The 19,842-nt window shown below is 40.6% G+C and overlaps 1 protein-coding gene across 1 annotated transcript in view; it reads right to left on the bottom strand.

Moving 5' to 3' along the window:
• The window catches only part of LOC308516496 (uncharacterized protein), a 225,838-nt gene that overhangs the window by 154,785 nt on the left and 51,211 nt on the right, over nucleotides 1-19,842 (bottom strand). Inside the window, exon 6 of the mRNA XM_081087474.1 lies at nucleotides 10,472-10,602. Coding sequence (XP_080943600.1) covers nucleotides 10,472-10,602 — 131 coding nt within the window. The remainder of the gene's footprint in view (nucleotides 1-10,471; nucleotides 10,603-19,842) is intronic.

Raw genomic sequence — 19,842 nt, 5'->3', positions numbered from 1 at the left:
CAAAAGATTCTACTTCTCACCACAGCATGTCCCCACTGGAATATTTCCTCTGCCCCAGGGTCTTTGCATGGCACTTCTTGATCCCTGGAACACTCTTCCCCACTTCCTCCCTTTACCTTTTTTAATCCTACTCCTATGATACTTAAAAATTTCAGATCACTCATCTCTTCAACTAAGAAGCCTTCCCTGACCCCACAGGCTAGATCAGTATCCCCCTAAAATGAATCCCCCACTATACCTGCCCACTCTTTTTTTACTATACTTAATCACAGTTAGTACTTATTCACATTTGTTTTCAAATTCACCATTTGAAAAATAAACGTATTTATCAGCCACTAGATTACAAAATTCATAAAACCTAAAGCAACTCTATTTGTGCACATATCACCAGCACCTGACTCTGCACCTGGCCCATCATTGCTTTTTAATAAATGTTTGTTGAAACAACTAGTTAGTGGATTAAACAAAGGCTAAGTGCTTCCTAGTAAGGCTATATTTTTATACTATCTTCATCATTGTATCCCTACCTCAGCTCAATCACAAAGTGAGTTTCCATCTCTTTTCACCCTTCCTAATATCTTACCTTGATGGTAGACAACTTACAACTAAACATGGCCCATTTGATCTGCTATTGGAGAGGAATTTCTTCTTCCCTTTTCTTCCAGGCAAGCAGTCTACCCACTCCCACGCCCACCTCACCCAGAAACACACAGCGGATTTATAAGTCGCTTATCTATAATGTAAATACTTTCTCTACATGTAAGTGTAATGTGTGTTACAATGATAAACCCAGAGTTCTATACAAGGCTAAGAATTTCAGATCTATTGCCTTTAGACCCATTGCCTTAGGAACATTCCTCACCCTTCCTCTGCTCTGTATCACAGCGTGGGCTCACCTCCACAGCCTGTAGCTCACAGGTGAGGTACAGATGAGACTAGAGGACAAGAGGAAGGGGCAGCCAGAGCCTTCTCTACCCCTTTCTCTAGGCTCAGGGGGTGAATCATTTCCATAGCTGCACATCCCATGTGACAGGCCTGCAAGGGTCAAGCTTGCCCTAGTGACCTCTGCCTCTGGGCTCCAGAAAAACTCACCTCCTTTGGTCCTTGTAAACAGGAAGAGGTAGGGCTTCCTGCTGCTGCAAATCTTAGGGTTACCTTACATTTCTTTGCTGACTTCTTTTCTATCACCTGTACAACCAATTCCCTACATTATGTTGCTCAAACTGGTCCTTATTTTCCCATATGGCCTGATACAAGTAAAAGATAACAATAGAAAGCAAGAGCAACTATTCTGTATATTGGTAGTTCACTTTTTCTGTGGGTACCTTTAATTCCCATCTTGCATTATGAATTCTCTGTATTATTGCACCAACTCCCAAAGCACTATCTATATATTAAAACTTCCATAAATATTTGCTGAATGAATGAATGAATGAATGAATGAATGAATTGAACCATGGGAGCTATAATATCTTAACTGTTTAAAGCTTTTATGTATATTAGAAAGTTGTTATACATTAATTACAATCAGTTGATAAGTGCCTTCCTCAATAACATACAAATCTGGAAGTAATGTAATTAATTCAAAATTACATAAGCAATCAAGGTGTGCTTACTTTTCCATCAATCAAGGAATAATTAGTTAGCCCTAAGAAAGCTCAAAAGGGGTTTGTATAGCCTTTAATGGGGCCTGCATAGCATATGACAACTCATGAATCAGAATAGCATTGTCAAAAGCACTAGACAATTAAGGCTGCTTAAATATCAAGCATGAAAGGTCTGTTACTTCTCAGATACTGTTATAATTTTCCTTACAGAATTTTTCTTTCTTTTTTTTTTATGGTTGGCAGAGCCAGCTTGGGAAAAAAAACAAACCCACTTGATTTGACTTTTAGTTGGGGGCATGAGAAAGAGGCAGTCCCCCAGGCAGTAAACCCCCACCCCAAGGGTTAGCTGAGACAGGGACTGAGCCTCAGGCTGGGCTTCCTGTGCCCGCTGCTCCGCTGCACAGCTCCTTTCCCAAGGCCTGGAGGACAGGAGGGCCCACAGTAGTCATTCACTTGGGGAGGACATCAGATGATTCAGACACCAGCTTCCCATCTTGGGTCTCAATCTTGGGTCTCAATCTTCTTCGCAACCACTGTCTTGGAGGAGTTGGTGCAATTGAAGGAGCAAGAGCTCCCACCAGAGCCCAGGTTGGCCTGAAAGCCCAGGCCATAGTTGAGGTTCCCATAAAATGGGTTCATCAGCCCATCTGAGTAGCCAAGGGTGGTATTGGTGTGGATACTGATGTTCTGCATCCCAGATTTCAGCCGGTTCTCCTCGCCCTCCAGAGGCTTGCAGTAGATAGCGATCTCCATATCCAGGGGCAACTTGACAGTCATGAGCTTCTGGTACTTGCACAGCTGCCGCCTTACAGAATTTCTTGGAGCGATCTTCTATTTGGATGAAATTTTACACACACACACACACACAGCATCAACAGCACAATTATAACAAAAAACAACAACAACACAAATAGATAGATAGGTAGATAGATAAACATATAAATGTGTAGTTTGAGATAAGAGGCGGAAGAGAAAGGTTAAATACTGCCTTAACTTAGCCTGTGTCCCATTGCAAAAGCAGAAGTGAGAGGATAACTTAAATGCAAGTAATTTGCTTAAGAGGTTATACACCCCCCCCCAAACCCACACGTTAGAGTCCTAATCACCAGTACCTCAGAATGTGACTGCATTTGGAGACAGGGCCTTTAAAGAGGTGATAAGGTTATATGAGGTTATTAGTGTAGGCTCTATTTCAATATTGCTGGTCTCCCAATGAGAAAAGACTCGAACAAAGACATGTACAGAGGGAAAACCACATCAAGACAGAGGGAGAAAACAGCTATCTACAAGCCAGGGAGAGAGACCTCAGAAGAAATTAACCCAAATGACACATTATTCTTGGACTTCTAGCCTCCAGAACTATGAGAAAATAAATTTTTAAAAAAATATATTTTATTGATTTTTTTACAGAGAGAAAGAGAGAGTTAGAAACATTGATGAGAGAAAAACATCGATCAGCTGCCTCATGCACACCCCCTACTGGAGATGTGCCCAAAACCAAGGTACATGCCCTTGACTGAAATTGAACCCAAGAACCTTCAGTCCACAGGCTGACTCTCTATCCACTGAGCCAAATAGGTTAGGGCAGTGGCAGCAAACTGCGGCCCCTTGACTGTGGCTCTTCCACAAAATACCATGTGCGGGCACACATGTACAGTGCAATTGAAACTTCGTGGCCACACTGAAGGGGCCAAAGAGCCGCATGTGGCTCCCAAGCCGCAGTTTGCCGACCATGGGGTTAGGGCAAAAAAATAAAATTTTGCTGTTTAAGCCACTCAGCCTGTGATATTTCTCTTGGCATCCTTAGGGAACTACTACAGAGGAAATCCCAGGGAGCAAGAGTAAGGTTCAGGAGTAGGTGAGGGAATGTAGAAAGAGCAGTGTATATTCCCCATTCCAGCATCTATTTCTTATATTACCTGGGTTTAGATCTTTTTGTCATCATACAGTCATTCATTCAACAAACATTTACTAAAACATCAACTCAGTACCAGGCACTGTGCCTGACCTTACAGGTACAGCAGAATAAAAAGGCAACCCTTGTTCTCATGGTTGGAGCTTAGCTACAAGGTCCAGCTAGTGATCTTGGAGGCTCTGCTCTCAAGCACGGCTAGGTAGCAGCATGCCTCTTACATCACACCACAGGACTCACTGGCCCAGAATCTCTGGCACCTCATCAACAGCCTGGCTGTGTGCTTCCCTTCCAGCATCCTCAGGCATCCCATCTATTTAGATTTCTTCAGCATTATTTTTCTAGGATATTCATGAATATCATTTTTAAAACCTAAATTATGTGTTACCATAAACAATAGCAATGCCCCCACACTGGTTAATTTTAACAGCATCTCGGAGCAGCAGGAAACTTTCTTCCATTTTCACTGTTCAGTATTGTGTCTGTGCATTAAGGATCAAACTTTTAGATTATTTCTAACCAGAAATAATTACTCCAAAGTGGGCAGGAGAGTAATATGGCATCAGTCATTTCTGATATTGCTGATAGCAATTACTAGTAAGAAGGTTCTGTAGCCCTCAGAAAAGGCCACTGGCATAAGATTGTTAATGCCAGAAAGGTGAGATTCTACACAGCCTGGCTTAGCCCAGCCCTGGGTTTAACAGGTGGAAAAAAAAATGTGGCAATGTAGCATAGTAGAAAGAGCCTGGATACACAGTCGCACGGATCTGGGTCCAAATACCTACTCTGCCACTAATCCCCTGTGTGACCTTGACCAAGTCACTTCACCTCTCTGAGCCAATGTCTTCATCTGTAAAATAGATCCCCTAGCTCCTAGGATTACCATCATCTTTGCCAAGAGTTCTTTTCTACCGAGTTCTTTTCTACCTGGGCCATGTGAACTAAATGGTAATCCCACCCCCAGCACTCCCTAACATTCTTCCCTGCTTTTATTTTTATCCTCAGCGCTCAATACATCTGAAACTCCATATAGATCTCCATCTTTATTTCTCTTTTCATTTACTGTACATGTTGCCGTCTCTAGAATATAAAATCCAAAAGGGCAGGATTCTTGACTATTTCATTGATTGCTGAATCCCTAGCACACAGTGGGAATTCAAAGAGTATTTGTTGAATAATTCAGTTCATGAATGAATGGATAAAACATTAAAAGACAGCCGTTAAAAGTTAGCTGAATGATGCAAGGGAACACAAGTCTAGGTTAAATAGCTGGAAGAATGATACCGGTACCAAATGGAGATGCTACCAACAAGCTGTGGCTTTTTCTCATGAGGAAAACTAAGATTTGGCTGATAGTTGACCACAAAGTGCTTTTTTAACAATAGCATCAATTATTCTGGGCGAGTATCTTCTCCCTGGCATCCTAAATTTCTCACAAGTACCCAGCTGGTTGACAGACAACCCTACTTAAGAACAACCTCTGACCCTTAAAGAGCTGTTTCCTTTGCTCAAAGCACTTTTGGATACACATTCTATTAAGGCTCCATATCTTTGCAGCAAAAGGCTCTTCCCACCACTTTTATCTGTGTGTCAGTAAGGACACAAAGATTACAGCAGAGCACATCTTAAAGAGGAACCAGGCCAGCAAATGAGAGAGAATGTGCAAGAGTGGGTTGGGAATAAAGCAAAAAAATATATAATAACATTTGTTACTGTTAATATCACCTCACTTTTAACCCTCGGACTGAAGTGCTCTGGGATACAGCACAGGTCACACAGAGATGGCGCAGCGAGGGAAGAAGAGGACACTTCCTAGCCACATGCACTGGCTAACTGAAGGCTGGCAGTCAATGGGGTCACAGAAGTTACGGGCAAATGGCCCTCAAAACCCAACAGGAGTTGAACAAGTGTTTCTCCAGTGAACAGATGAGTAGATGAATGAATGAAATATTTATCGTGTCTTCATCCATACGTAGTAATTAAGCGCCTCCATTGTGTCAGGTTCTATGGTAGGCATCAGAGGTACAAAGATGAATGAGACATGTAGAGGGCTTGGGCTGCATCAGTAACTGTCAAACATTTTTTTAGACTTGGAATCTCCTTCAAAAGAACAAAATTTCAATATGAAAAAACAGTTTAAAGGTGAGCTGCTCCAAACTGAAAGGTTTTTGTGTGGAAGGGTAGGGAAGGGGAAGCCAAAAGGGGCCTTTTCACCTGTGGGTGTCTTAGGAAGGTCCATGACTCCCCAGAGCATGTTTGAAAGCATTGACCCAGATGACCATTCAGGTGCCTCTATGACAGAGGTGCCAATATTCTACTGGCTTTACACCAAGCCCAATATAAGAGAGAAGGGCCCTAAGGGGCCAAAGACAAAGAGAGAAGGGTTCGGAACCCAAAAGTGTCCTCCACTGAGGGTGCTGCTATAGGCTTCCCTGGCAATCAGGAGTTTGTGAAAGCTAAGGCTTTGAGGTAGGAGACTGTCATGGACATTAGTTGTTTATATTGGCTATTCAGCATGGATCTTGTTGAGCAGGAAAAAATTTCTTTTTCTTATGGAGGCAGAAATGTTAGATACTTGCACAGGTATGAACCCAGATCTCTTCTCTTCCCTTCTCTCCTCTTCCCTTCCCTTCCTTTCCCTTCCCTTTTCCTCTCTTGCCTCACCTTCCCATCACTTCCCTCCTCTCTTATTCCCTCCCCTCCCTTCCATCCCCTTTCCAAAACTCCTTTCCTCCCCTCTCCTTCCTTTGCCTCTCCTTGGTGGCATTTTAGTGCCTGAGGTTGCAAGGTCAGATCTTGAAACAGACGCAGTGTTGGGGCTCACATAGCACTTTCCTCATTAGACCACTGAAAGCTTCCCCGCAAGCCTCCTCTGCAGCCTCCAACATTTCTGCTGGCACAGGCTACCGAATGGGAGGAAGGTCAAGTGGGAAACTGGGAGACAGGCACACTTCTCCATCAGAAGCTCACCTCAAGTCAAGCCAGAAAACTGCCTAAAATGGGGCTGCAAAAGGAAGAAGTCTGAAGAGTTTCCAATCATATCTTGAAATAGTTCTGAATTCTTTCTCTTTCAATATACAGCTTTTAAAAAACACAAAGACTTTCTACCCTTGAGCCTATGTATTTATATTTTGGGAAATGTCAGCCAAGTCCAGCGGTTTCTTCCTGCTTAGAACTTTGAGTGATCTGCATCAAATGCTCTGAGAAGTCATTTTTCCTTTAAAAAACTCCTTAAAGAGGAATCCAGGTGGACTTTAGCCTGATAGCCAAGTTGTTGACAAAGCACCAGAGTTTCTGATATTTCCTGGACACCAGTTCATATTGCTTTAACAGGATTTCATTCCATTGAACTTGATATTCCCTCCAAAACCATTAATCCAGTCTCAGCTACTTCTGTTGGTCAGAATTGACTTGGCAGCTGTACTTAGAGAGGTCCAGAGAGAGAGAAAAATATTCTCCTGTGTTAATTAAATGATGGTGACCAGGAAATAAAGTCCTACTTTGGGATTTAGAAGTTAGGAAACAGGGGTTCCAATGCTGAACTTGCCAACTCTCAGTTTGTGAACTTGATGTTTCCTATCTAGAAAATGGAAAATATACTTCATGGGATTTTTGTGGAGACTAAATAAAAATATATATGATTATTTAATATAAATAAGGATATATATTATAAATATATCACCCAATAAAAGTTAGTTTCTATTGCTATTTCTTTGCTGCTATTGTTGCTATAGAGTCAGAAGCAAGGGTGACCAGAGATGCTAGTGAAGGAAGACATGAGGATGGAAAATAAGAGCTGAGATGATGGGAAAGAAAGAGAACTTTGGAGTCAGGAGTTTCTGTTTCCCACCAGCCATGTGATTGTAGACAATCTATTTTAGCTTTCTGAAACTCCATTTTCTTATCTGTAGCATAGGGATACATTTGCAGGGATTAAATAATATGATTAATGTAAAAGCTCTGAGTATAATGCCTAGTTCATAGTATGAACTCAATCAGTGTTAATATCCTTTCATTTTCTCCTCTTAGTAAGAAAGGGGGAGAAGCTTTTAAACTTACAGAGATGTAAACCAAGTGTTAGCAAATACAGCCAGCAGGCCTAATGAGCCCAATGCCTGTTTTTATAAATAAAGTTTTATTGGAATACAACCATGTCCATTGTTTACTACTGTCTATGACTTTTAGTTATTTCAGAGACCATGTGGCCCACAAAGCCTAAAATTTGCTATCTGGAACTTTACAGAAAATGTCTGCTGACCTCCTATCTAAGCTATCCAAGTCCAGACTCCATATTTAGAGCTTTGGGTCAGAGTTCCATTGTTCTATGTAATCTGGCCATTTTCCATTTGTATATTCAGCCCCTCTGTCCCCTTTTTAATCATTCTTTCATTTACAGGAGGTTGACCAATTCAAGGAAGAACAGAGATCCAGATCGCCCCAGAATTGACCAGTTGTTTCCACAGTCAATTGGATCAAAAGATCTTTTTGACCTTTTTACTGTCATGTTATCATGGTGACCATTTGATAAGGGAGCTGCTGCACAGAAGCATTTACAACTTTGTATAGAACATAATGGGCCAGTAAAACAACCACTAAGACAAAAGCAAGAGCAACTAATAGTCCCTTTAAGATTATTGGTACCAGGAATACCAATTGACCAATTCAGGAAAAGAGAACAAATCCTGTAGGCTATGAGAACTGGCCTTAGAGGATTAAGTCACCTTTTCTTAATGGTTAAGTATAGCCTGCTCTATAATGCCCACTTCATTGATCTAAGTAAACAAGGACTATTAGCAATGACACAAACACTACAATGACTAAGAGCCAACCAAAAATTTTGAGCAATGCAATTGTCCATACTACTCATACCAACAAGTTGAGACTGATCTGTTATCTACCTAGGGCAAGAGTGGTACCATTAACAACTTATTGTAGAATTAATTATAGTTTCTTGCAGTCTTTTTTATTCCATTGGAAACAAGGCCCACAGTATTCACATAAATAATAAGTAATTCCCAAGGAAGAGATTGATCAAAGGTGGCGCAGTTTAATGTAGAAAGAGTGACAAGAAAAGAAAAAAGAAAAAAAGAAAAAGAAAGAGTGGCATATATATCTACCAAGAATTGGTGATGGTGGCCATTTATATTTATAGTTAATTTACTAAAGCAGACTACTGTGAAGTACTTTCATTGATCTGAACTGAGAAATTATTCCTTTTTTTCTTTTTTCTTTTCCAAAATAGGAAAATCTTTTTCCCATTGTTACCTTCTGTTTACAAATTCTACAGGTATCCTTGTCAGTAAGTGCTCTGTTAGGAAGTGGGCCACCCAATTGTTTCAGCTGCAGGTCCATATATTTATTTGGAGTCCTGTCTCATTTTTTCTCTAGGGCCCTTTCAAAATGTTGCACCAAGTGTTATAGTTCAGGTAAAGGAGTGTTTTCCATTCTAACTTCTATTTTATTATTAAGTCTCCAATCAAAGAGCTGCTATTATGTCTGTGCTCACAAATGTTGTCAGAAGTTATTTTCAGATCTATCCCAAAACCTCCTACAGTGTCATATTTTCTCTGTTTGCAGAGTTAAATTATTATCCAACCAGTTTTAGTGGAAATATTTAAGGTTTCGTTTTTAGGAGACTTTCTAGGTCTTTCTTTGACCTTCAGGTTTATTGTGGAAAAAGAGATCCTATAGGTCCCTTTCTGAATCAGTCCAATTCCTTTTGCCATGTAGGATTTAGCATCTAAAGTTCCAACCAACATGTGTAAAAGTTGATATGCCGGGTAATGCTGGGTTGTATGCACTCAAAACAATTCTAAATTTTTCTATGAATAGTTGCTGGTCATGTCTGGGTTTAGGGAAATCCTTAATTATAATTTTTAATTCAGGTTGGGTTCATGGTTTCAATTCTACTATAGTTTTCATATCTGGCAAGATATATATTTACAGGTAACTGACATATTGAGGTCTTCAAGAGAGTCTTTTAGGAAAATATAGGACATCTTGTCAAGGTAAAAAGTATCAACACAGGGGCAGAAAGAGACAAATCAGAAGAATAGAGCTATATTTAGGGGGTAACTAGAGGACAAGAAAGGAAATGATTTACTAGGGAAAGGGAGTATGCTGGTACTTTAAGTCTGTCAAATTACTCATAACTTTGGCCAAAACATCTTTTAATAAGTAGCTTTTTAATCAGAATTTTGTTTGAAGGCCTTTGTACATCAGTCAAAAAAAAAAAAAAAAAAAAAAAACAAATGCTACCCATTGGGCCTTAGAAATATTAATTTCTCTTATATTTCAAGTATCTCTCAAATGAACAATTTTATTCAATTTCAATTATTCCTCAGAGTGGCCAGTGAAAGCCCAAATTATCTTGCTGAAATTATGCTACTTAGGTAAGTGAATAAATTAGGATTATAATAAGAGTACATGCAAGATGGAGTTGTTTTTTTTTTTGGTGAGACTTGGAGAAGATGCATACTTAAACAACCCCATGAGAGCCGGCAATAGTCCATCGAAAGCAATGCTTGTGCATTGTGTGTCTCAGGACCCTAATCTGACAGTTTGCTGTCTCTAAATGCAGGCGGCAACCACTCCGCTCACCCTCAGAAGGCAGAAAAACAAACAAACTGAGAAAAGCTAAGTGCTTAGGACAAAATACCTAGATGCAAGGAGAACTTTACCCTATTTTATTGGTGACCCACAACGAAGTCTGTATGGATGTTGGTCTGGTGAGAGCCACAAATTCACCATTCTGAGCATAGCTCAAACAGCAGGCCTATAGGGCCTATGTAAAGACAGAGGAAAACAAGTAAAGGGGATGGAAGAAATGGCCTGATTTCACAAAGGATGCCAAGCAATTAGGAACTAGTAACAAAATCCGGTTACTAAATCAAGAATAGATGCTAAGAATCTCAACATGGGAGTGTGGAGTTCAGACCCAGTGCTCACTTACCTTGTAGGCACTGGCTCTTGATGCTGTAAAGCAGTAAGGAAAAGGAGCCGCTCCGTGCCACCCCTGGGTGTAGGCTGGGATCCATGGTTGTGGGCAGTGAAAACCATACCTCAGAGGAACCTCCAGAAAAGCTGTGGGAATAAACAAGACCACCCAAATGAGAGCGTGCAGAGGCTACTTATTCAGAGCTTGCTATAGCAAGGAATTAGTCATCATCGCATTTGGTAGAGACTCACAAGCAGGCAGGTGGTGGGAAATCTTTTTAGTGGGAAAAACAGGCTTCAGATGTACTTTATTGGAGATTATTGGCATGAGGGAGTTGGAACCAGGTTAGAGATGCCTCTTGTGTGATTGGTTTGTATTTGGCTTTCTCTGGTTGGTCCCGAGTTGGAAGTGGGGGCACAGCACAGGGAATTTGGCAGTCACTGACCAAGTCCTGGGGAGACTGCTGCAGAGGTGTAGTTTGACTCCCAGGTTGCTTGCTGCAGAGGTTGTGGGTTTGAATTCTATTGTCATATGTGGTCTGGCCATTGTTTATATATTCAGTCTCTCAGTCTTTGAAATTTTCTAGTTCGTTTTCCTCTAATTGTCCCTGCTCTTTGTGTTTATATAAGCAAAATGCTGGCACAATCTAAATATCTAACACTAGGGGATTATTGGTGGCTGTTTGACTTACACCATCCAATCCCTAATGTTGGCCACTTAGAATTCCTGGCATCAGTTCCACATGGAGAGAGGGATGAGATTCTGTGGGCTCTTAAATAGGCTGGCTCCTGGTTCAGTAAATTCTAGCCCCAAACACACTGGGGCTTCAGCAACACAGGGCAGTTGAAAGGCAATGAAGATACAAATTAGCTTTATGGGGATAGAAAATAATAAGTGATCATAATAGCTGGTATTTTGATTTATTCAATCTTTACAACTTCTCTAAGAATGCAGCTTCAGCTCCATTTTACAGATGAGGAAACTGAGACAGAGAGGTTAATTTACCTTAGAGACACAACAAGTAAGTGCAAAGCAGGATTCTATCCCAGGCTGTCTACACTCTTGACAGCCATGTTTTTAGATAACTTAACTAGGAAAAACTATTCCTGAGAGCAGCCAGAGCTGGATCTGCAATGGTTAAGAGAACTGGATGTGGAGTCATCCAAACTGAGCTCAAATCCCAGCTCTAGCTTGTACTGGCAGTATGACTTTTAACAAGTTCATTAACCATCTAAAGTCTGAGTTCCTCATCTGCAAAATGGGGAGCATATAAGCAGAGCCACATGGAATCTATCAGACCTTCCAAGCAGCTATCTATGATTCATCATCATATCATTGAAAATTAAATGCAGCCGAAACCGGTTTGGCTCAGTGGATAGAGCGTCGGCCTGCGGACTGAAAGGTCCCAGGTTCGATTCCGGTCAGGGGCATGTACCTGGGTTGCGGGCACATCCCCAGTGGGAGATGTGCAGGAGGCAGCTGATCGATGTTTCTCTCTCATCGATGTTTCTAACTCTCTATCTCTCTCCTTCCTCTCTGTAAAAAATCAATAAAATATATTTTTAAAAAAAAGAAAATTAAATGCAGTAGGAGAAAAGAAGTATTTTCCAGAACTTCTTTCACAAAGAGTAGACTATGTTGCTAGAAGAAGTATTTTAATCAATTGCTGGAAGTTGTGGAGGGGCAATATTAAGTAACAATAAATAGTTACTAAACCACTTTCTAAGGACAGGTGTGTCTGCTTAACATGAGGACTTTGGTTTGCAGAGCACTTCATGAAATTGTGGGCCAGAGTTTAACTCTCCTGTAAAATAGAAGACTGGCTGACACAACCAATAGCAATTCCCTTTATCCACTTCCACGCTACCCTCAACCTCTCTATAAATTCTAGAGATTTAAAGATGAGCAAGTTGAAAGGACACAAATTAGTCAGTTGCCTTGATGCCTGTGTGCCACGTTCTGGCCCAGCTAAGGTTTAACTTGCAGAAATGCTGAAAACATTAGATGCTCTTAAGTGGAACCATGCAATTGCCAATATTTAACTGTTTTGACCTATCGAAATGATAATTTGGTGTGGTTTAATGTACTATAAAGTATTGAGAATACTTTAACCCAGGACCTGACCCAAAGTAATTACTTGGTAAATGATAACTAGTCTTATTGTCAATTACCAAGAAGAGGCCAGCTAACTCAGGTATGCTTCTGGCAGGCTGCACTTGAGGTCCAGTCTAATGCATGGGGGAATTCTCAAATTCTGGTGAATACTAGCACCATGGTTTATAACTGAATTCCATTGGAAGTAGAATGTCTGTCTATGAGGTGGCTGACAGAACAGGGGTTCCTAGCCAGAGTGAGGCTAGATTGTTGGGGTTTCTCCACAAGCAGGGGCTGTGCCTGCATTTCTTCAGGAAACAGGAATGCACACAGGGCCACTGAGGCAAAATTCCAGGCCTTGAACAAGGCCAACTGGAAAAGGAAAAGGATAAATGGAAAAGGAATGCTTTGATTTCTCCTTCTGTTCTCATACTTAAAATGATTTTCACAGTAAAGTAAGTTTTAAGGAAAGGAGCTATGAAATCAGAGAACTTGCCTCTAGCTTGGAGATATACAATGCACTTTCATCCAGAAATCTTTAACACACAAACTTTTTTTCAGGGCTAATAGATGCACATTTAAAACTCTTAAAATAGAGAGCATGTTTAATTTTATTAAAAGCTACATTTCTCGCCGAAACCGGTTTGGCTCAGTGGATAGAGCGTCGGCCTGCGGACTGAAAGGTCCCAGGTTCGATTCCGGTCAAGGGCATGTACTTTGGTTGCGGGCATATCCCCAGTAGATGTGCAGGAGGCAGCTGATCGATGTTTCTCTCTCATCAATGTTTCTAACTCTCTATCTCTCTCCCTTCCTCTCTGTAAAAAATCAATAAAATATATATTTTTTTAAAAAGCTACATTTCTCAAACATTATACAACATTTTTTCATAAAATGCTTAATATTCTGTGGAACACAACTTTTCAGAATATGCTTTAGGAAATGCTTCCTTGGATTATGATTTTTATATGGATATTCTGTGTGCTTAGCTCAACTTTATATCTTCTGTACTTAGCACAATGGCCAGCATAGAGTTGAATTTAACAAAAGTCTTTTGAAATGACCCTGCAAAATTAAGAGTATCAACTAGGTCATTTCTCAAATTCCTTTCAAGCTGTCAACATCCATGGCTCTGTGATTCCACGATGAGTCTAACATTATGCTAGAAATGACCACCAGCATCTAGGAGACGGTGATTAATAAGGATACTCCAGTTTAACCTTATTTCAAATGAATTTTTTGCCTTTTACCGAAGGATTAAAAGAGAGTTCTGAGTAAAATAAGGAAGGTCAAGGAGATCTTCCTAGAAGAGGAGAGCTCTGAAGACATCAGAGTAAAGATTGACAGAGAGGAAGGCTAGAGTAATAAGCCTAGATACAAATAAAAGAAGATAGATGTATTAATATTACTATGCTTTTTTATACCTTAATGGCCTTAATTTCATTGAGATTCCTCCTATCAAGTGGTGTGGTTTGTGTACCCTCTTCTTGATTGACTCTACCAATAGAGTCTGTCCAAAGTGATACTGTGTGACCTCAGAGTCTAGCCCAGTGATGGCGAACCTTTTGAGCTCGGCGTGTCAGCATTTTGAAAAACCCTAACTTCACTCTGGTGCCGTGTCACATATACAAATTTTTTGATATTTGCAACCATAGTAAAACAAAGACTTATATTTTTGATATTTATTTTATATATTTAAATGCCATTTAACAAAGGAAAATCAACCAAAAAAATGAGTTCATGTGTCACCTCTGACACTCGTGTCATAGGTTCGCCATCCCTGGTCTAGACCATAAATGGTCATGCAACTTCACCTGGTTGTCTTTGAATGCTTTCTCTCTCCGTGTTTCTCCTATGAATACTCTCTCTTAATACTCAGCTTTCTGGAGAGACCACATGCTGGTGCTCCAAGCAACAAGTGAGCCCAGCCTTGAAATCATCCCAGCCCTGGTTCCAGTGAAGTGTGTGAAGGAGCCATCTTAGCAGTAAGACCATCAACCCCATTTGAGCTATTTGATTCACCTCAGCTACTCAAGTCTTATTGGCTGAGGTTTCAGCCATTGTGGAGCAGAGAGAGACTATTCCCATGGTATTTTGTGTGAATTCTTGACCCACAGAAGCCATGAAAAAATTCATTGTAGTTGTTTGATATCACTAAATTTGGAGGTAGTTTGCATGTGATAGTAGATAACTGGAACAATTATGATGGCTACAAGTGTAAAACTCCAACTGAATCAGTATAAGCAAAAAGGAGAATCTAATCACTCATGAATCTGGAAAGAGCAGGGCTGAATTTGGCCTCAAGGACAATAGTCCAGGAATTGATGTTGTTATCAAAACTCTCCACTGTGACTTCTCTTTCTCTCCCCATCTTGGCAAGAAAGAAAACTTGCCCCTCCCAGGGTCAGTATTCATTTAAACTTCCAGAAAGGCATTGGCCCAGTTAGATATTGTGCACATTCCTCAATTAATAATTATAGTTAATTCAAGGGCCTATGTCAGGGGCCAGTTCCTCTGACCAATGGCAGGATCTATGATACTCAGCCTCCACCAGAACACATCATTAGAGCAAGAGAAATTTACCCCAAGAGACTTGGATATTCTAGAGAGACAAAGCATTCTGCATCAACTACAGTGGTTTAAAATATTATTTCAGGGCTACTTCCTAAAGCGCAGTAACTCCCCTTATCCACAGGTGGGATCAAGTGTGGGCTGAGAGGATCTTCCTAACTGGAGATGGGCAAAACATTTTAGCCATCAAAAGACTCAAAGAAGTATGCTTTGCTAACACCTGACAGATATTTTTCAGTGAACATGTAGTGCATGCTCTCACACTGGCCATTTCACTGAATCCTCACAACTACCCTAGGAGGCAGTTAACATTAACCCCCTGTTATGAGTAAAGAAAAACAGAACTCCCACAATTAAGGAGTTACTTGCTCAACCAAGGTCATATGCTTCTAGGGGTCAAATGTAACATACAGAGCCTGGTCTTCAGTCTCCAAATCCAGAATCCTATATCCAATTCACATTAAGAGTAATGAAACCCTAGCCAGTGGTTCTCAACCTTCCTAATGCCGCGACCCTTTAATACAGTTCCTCATGTTGTGGTGACCCCCAACCATAAAATTATTTTCGTTGCTACTTCCTAACTGTAATTTTGCTACTTTTATGAATCGTAATGTAAATATCTGATATGCAGGATGTATTTTCATTGTTCGCGACCCACAGGTTGAGAACCGCCTAGACTAACCAAAATAACGTAATTTTTGTGTATATAAAATCTAAACACAAGTATCCCGAAGTGCTAGTTGTAGGGACATCAATAAGGCAATAGCCAGTTAGATCTTGAGACAGGCAGAGACATTACCCACTACCTGAGGGACTTGTGTTCTCCATTGTCTAAGTGCCCTTGGACCTCAGACAAACCTCATTATTTCTTGGAAACGTGTATTCCTCTGAGAGCCAGGGAAGGCGTGTGGTCCAGTAAATGCAATTAGCAGTCTCACTGAGCGTTTCCTCGTCTGTTGTCTCCCAGAGAACAGCCATCAGAAAGCTCACATTTTCAAAAAACACTCTTCCAAATGACCAGAGTCGCCAGAAGATTTTAAGTGGGTCTGAGATGTCTATGTAGGGAGCCTTTGGGAAATATGAAAATATTTATTGAGCACTTCCTATGAATAAGACTCTACTCTAGGCACAGAGGCATATGGAAATGAGAGAGAGGGACAGAGATGGAGAGAGGGAGGGAGGGAGGGAGGGAGGGAGGGAGAGAGAGAGAAAGAGAGAGAGAGAGAGAGAGAGAGAGAGAGAGAAAGAGAGAGAGAGAGAGAGAGAATATGAGAATGAATATAAGAGAGATTACAGCAAGTTATGTAACCTCATCTACAATATAGGATTAATAATAATGTGATGATGATACACAGATTTCTATATCCAGCCCAGCCACTCTTGTAGCTCCTTTATATCCAAATGCCTACTCAAAATTTGCTCTCAGGGGCCCAAGAATCAACATGATCAAAACTGAACTTTTGTCTCTCTCTCCCAGGTCTGCACCCTCTCTGGTACGTCTATCTTTGTTTAAAGTTCCCAGCAACTCCATTCCAACATTCCTATCAAATTGGGGATCTTCAACATTAATATGGAAGATACATGAAACACATCACCTTCTCAGTTCTCAGTGATCTCCAATTCAAAGACAGCTTTATGCCCTTTTAGTCACCAATGGCAGACAGGGATACCTGGTCTCTGTGACTGTCTCTGAGACCCTGTAGAACTTACTGCAATGGTCATGTCATACATCAAGGAAGAACCTGATTTTGTTTGGCAACATCCTATGAAGAACAATTGCAGCAGAGAACAAGACTATGCAGGCCACGAATTAGAGTTTCCTCTTTTTTCTGTGTAGGACAATAGCAATCAGGACTGACCTCTTAAACTTATTTCAAGTTCCTTGGAATTCTTGAATCAATCAGGGGAGTGGCTCTGACTTGAGAAGAAAAGCCTCATTGTAATAAATAGAATTGGGATTCAGACATGTTCCACCTCCCAAAGGACCACATCCTGTTGTATCAGTAGGTAGTGCCCGTGAATATCTTTCAATAGACTGTGAGTTCCTTGAGGCCAGAAACAATGTCTAAACCATGTCTGTTGTCCTCACAGGTCCTAACACTTCCAGCACTCAGAATATGTGCATTGAATTACTTGAGACACTAAGCTTCCTTAGCTTTCCATCTCTTTCAATTTCATTATATAATCCAAAGATACTGTTTGAATTGAGGATCTTAGATTTTAGTCCATGTATTTCAGTAATTAGATTTCAATGTGTACCTTTTATTAAATAGCTAATTGGAGTTGGTTTTGGTGGATAGTTCACTAAGGTTGTAGTGAATGAGCATAGGGCTGGCTTGCTTTTTGGAAACCAGAGGGGTGGGCAAAAGTGGGTTTACAGTTGTTCATATGGAAAATAATATAATAATTAATCAAAAATAATACAACAATAAATTCTGTGTTCCACATACTCACAACTGTAGACCTACACTTGCCCACCCCTGTATTTTGTGAGTATCGTGGTCCATCTGGGGTGTGAGAGTGCACTTCTTATTCTTCCTGTGCATGTGCCAGCACTGGTATGAGAGGAGAAAGGGGAGCTATGAGCTGAGATGAATGAAAACCATTCCTTTCCTGTTGGTGCTCCAATTGCAAAATAAGTGGCACATGTGTGGGAGGGTCGAAGCCACAAGAAGAGGTTTGGAGGCTGCAGACACAGCATTTCAGGTTAAATTGGGATAGGGGTGTCTCTTGCATGGTACTGGAATCAATTTGGTCTTGCTCTCTCTTGTTTCCAGGGCTTGGACACCCGTTTTATATTTAAGTTTTCATAGCTATCTCACAGGCTCACATACCACACAGGAGACATACAGGCATGGTAGGTCTGTAGGTTGACCTTTTATTTTTTAAGTAGAATCCAAATGAGTGGGGAATAGATATTGGCAGAAAATCATAAAGGGCATGACAGCCTAAGACTTTTACTCTCTCCACAGATAGTACAATATCACTCCAGAAAAGTTTCTAGGAGCTGGAAAGGCAAGATGGTATGAACAGGGATCTTTTGTCTATATCTTCTGTCCAGACTACTGGACTAGCTTTAAGGGGCTGCACCTGTCTCTACATCATATATGAGGTATCAGTAAATGGACTGCTTTGGTGGCTTCTTTTGCACACAATTTCCTTCATTCCTTAACTACCTCCTATTTTCTGTAGCTCACATGTGACACTGTTCTGATTTAGAGTATTCTAATCAATGGCTTAGCCTTAATGTTTGCACCCTGTCTCCTCTCCCAGTTTTACTTTCTCTGTGCTTTCATAGTTTAGGACAAGGTTACTCTGAAATGGGTTGGTTGGCTTATCCCTTGTGATTACCTTACTTCTGCCTGCCCTGGATAGCCAATCCCCATTCTTCAGCCCAGGACCTCTTTGCCACCCTGTGGAAAGGACCTCGACCAATCTCATTCTTAGTACAGGAAAGGCCTGAACACACTCTTGAACTCTTGGGGCTACATTCTGATAATATAGTACCAAAATGTTTGAGGGCAGAAAAACATCAATGGAAAGTAAATTAAAATCAAAAGAAATACCTTAAAAGGCCATAAAAATTATTAGACACATTAAGAGCTAAAAAAATAAAATCCATCTAATGCTTTTCTAAAATTACCAATACCTCTCAGAAAACATACATGGCATATCCATGCCTACTGTTCTTACCAAATATTTATGTTAAACAATTTAACTAGTAGCCTCTCTCACACTCCAGAAACACAACGCATTTCCTCCTCTGAACAAAGAAACAAAAGGTAAAGTGAGAGCATGAGTGAGCAATTATCTCTAGAAACTATGTAAGTAGAGCAATCCCCAGAAGTACTGTAAATTTTTTGGGCTTCATTAGATTTGTATCTAACCTGTTCTGCAAATTAGTCAAGGAAGGTAATGAAAGACTGAATGGATGGGGGGGGGGGGGGAGATGTTGGAGGAAGGTCTTCTGAGAATATCACTCACCTCTGGAATTACTAGATTCTCCTCCAACACAAGAAAACATGTACACCTGCGTTCAATTCCATTTACTGTACAAACACTGACTGAGAATCTTCTTTATATTAAACACTCCATTTGAGAAGCCAGAGTATTATCCCTGACTTCAGTGAGATGACAGTTGATAAGGAGGAAACAGAGCCAATAATTTTAATATAATGTGACAAGCACCAGATGCTAGAGAACCACTGCATGGGCACCCAGCCCAACTTCAATGCTCAAAGGTTTCCTGAGGGACACATCTGAACTGAGCCTTGAAGGCCGAGTAAGAAATATTGAGATGGGCCTGAAGTTATCCAAAAGGTTTTCATTAGTCCCTCATTATTTTATAATAACCCAGTCCAGTGCACACATTCTGGGGCATGGAGACTTGACACTTGTGTAATGAGTTTAGAATCTGCTCATAAAGAGAATACTTCTACATACACACAGAACAGTTATAGGCACCTCTCCAAGATTGTAAATACAGGCTAGAGATATTGTGGTTCTAACTGCATAATTTCTAATTTAGTATTGAGAAGGGAGAAGAAACAGAGCTGAAAAATATCAAAGAAAATTATCTTTATCATTTTCATCACAGTATCTTTGTGCATCATGGAGTAGGAACAAGACTCCTAAAATACTTAGAGAAAACTGAGATGATAGATGACAAGTTTCTGTGTCCAAGTTCACATGACCAGGAAGTGGCAGAGCAAGACTGAGAGTTC

Source organism: Myotis nattereri, assembly GCF_964212035.1.
Source record: "Myotis nattereri genome assembly, chromosome: 3".
NCBI classification, from domain to species: Eukaryota; Metazoa; Chordata; class Mammalia; order Chiroptera; family Vespertilionidae; genus Myotis; species Myotis nattereri.
Note: the sequence above shows the minus strand (reverse complement) of the source record. Positions and strands in the feature narration are given on the sequence as shown.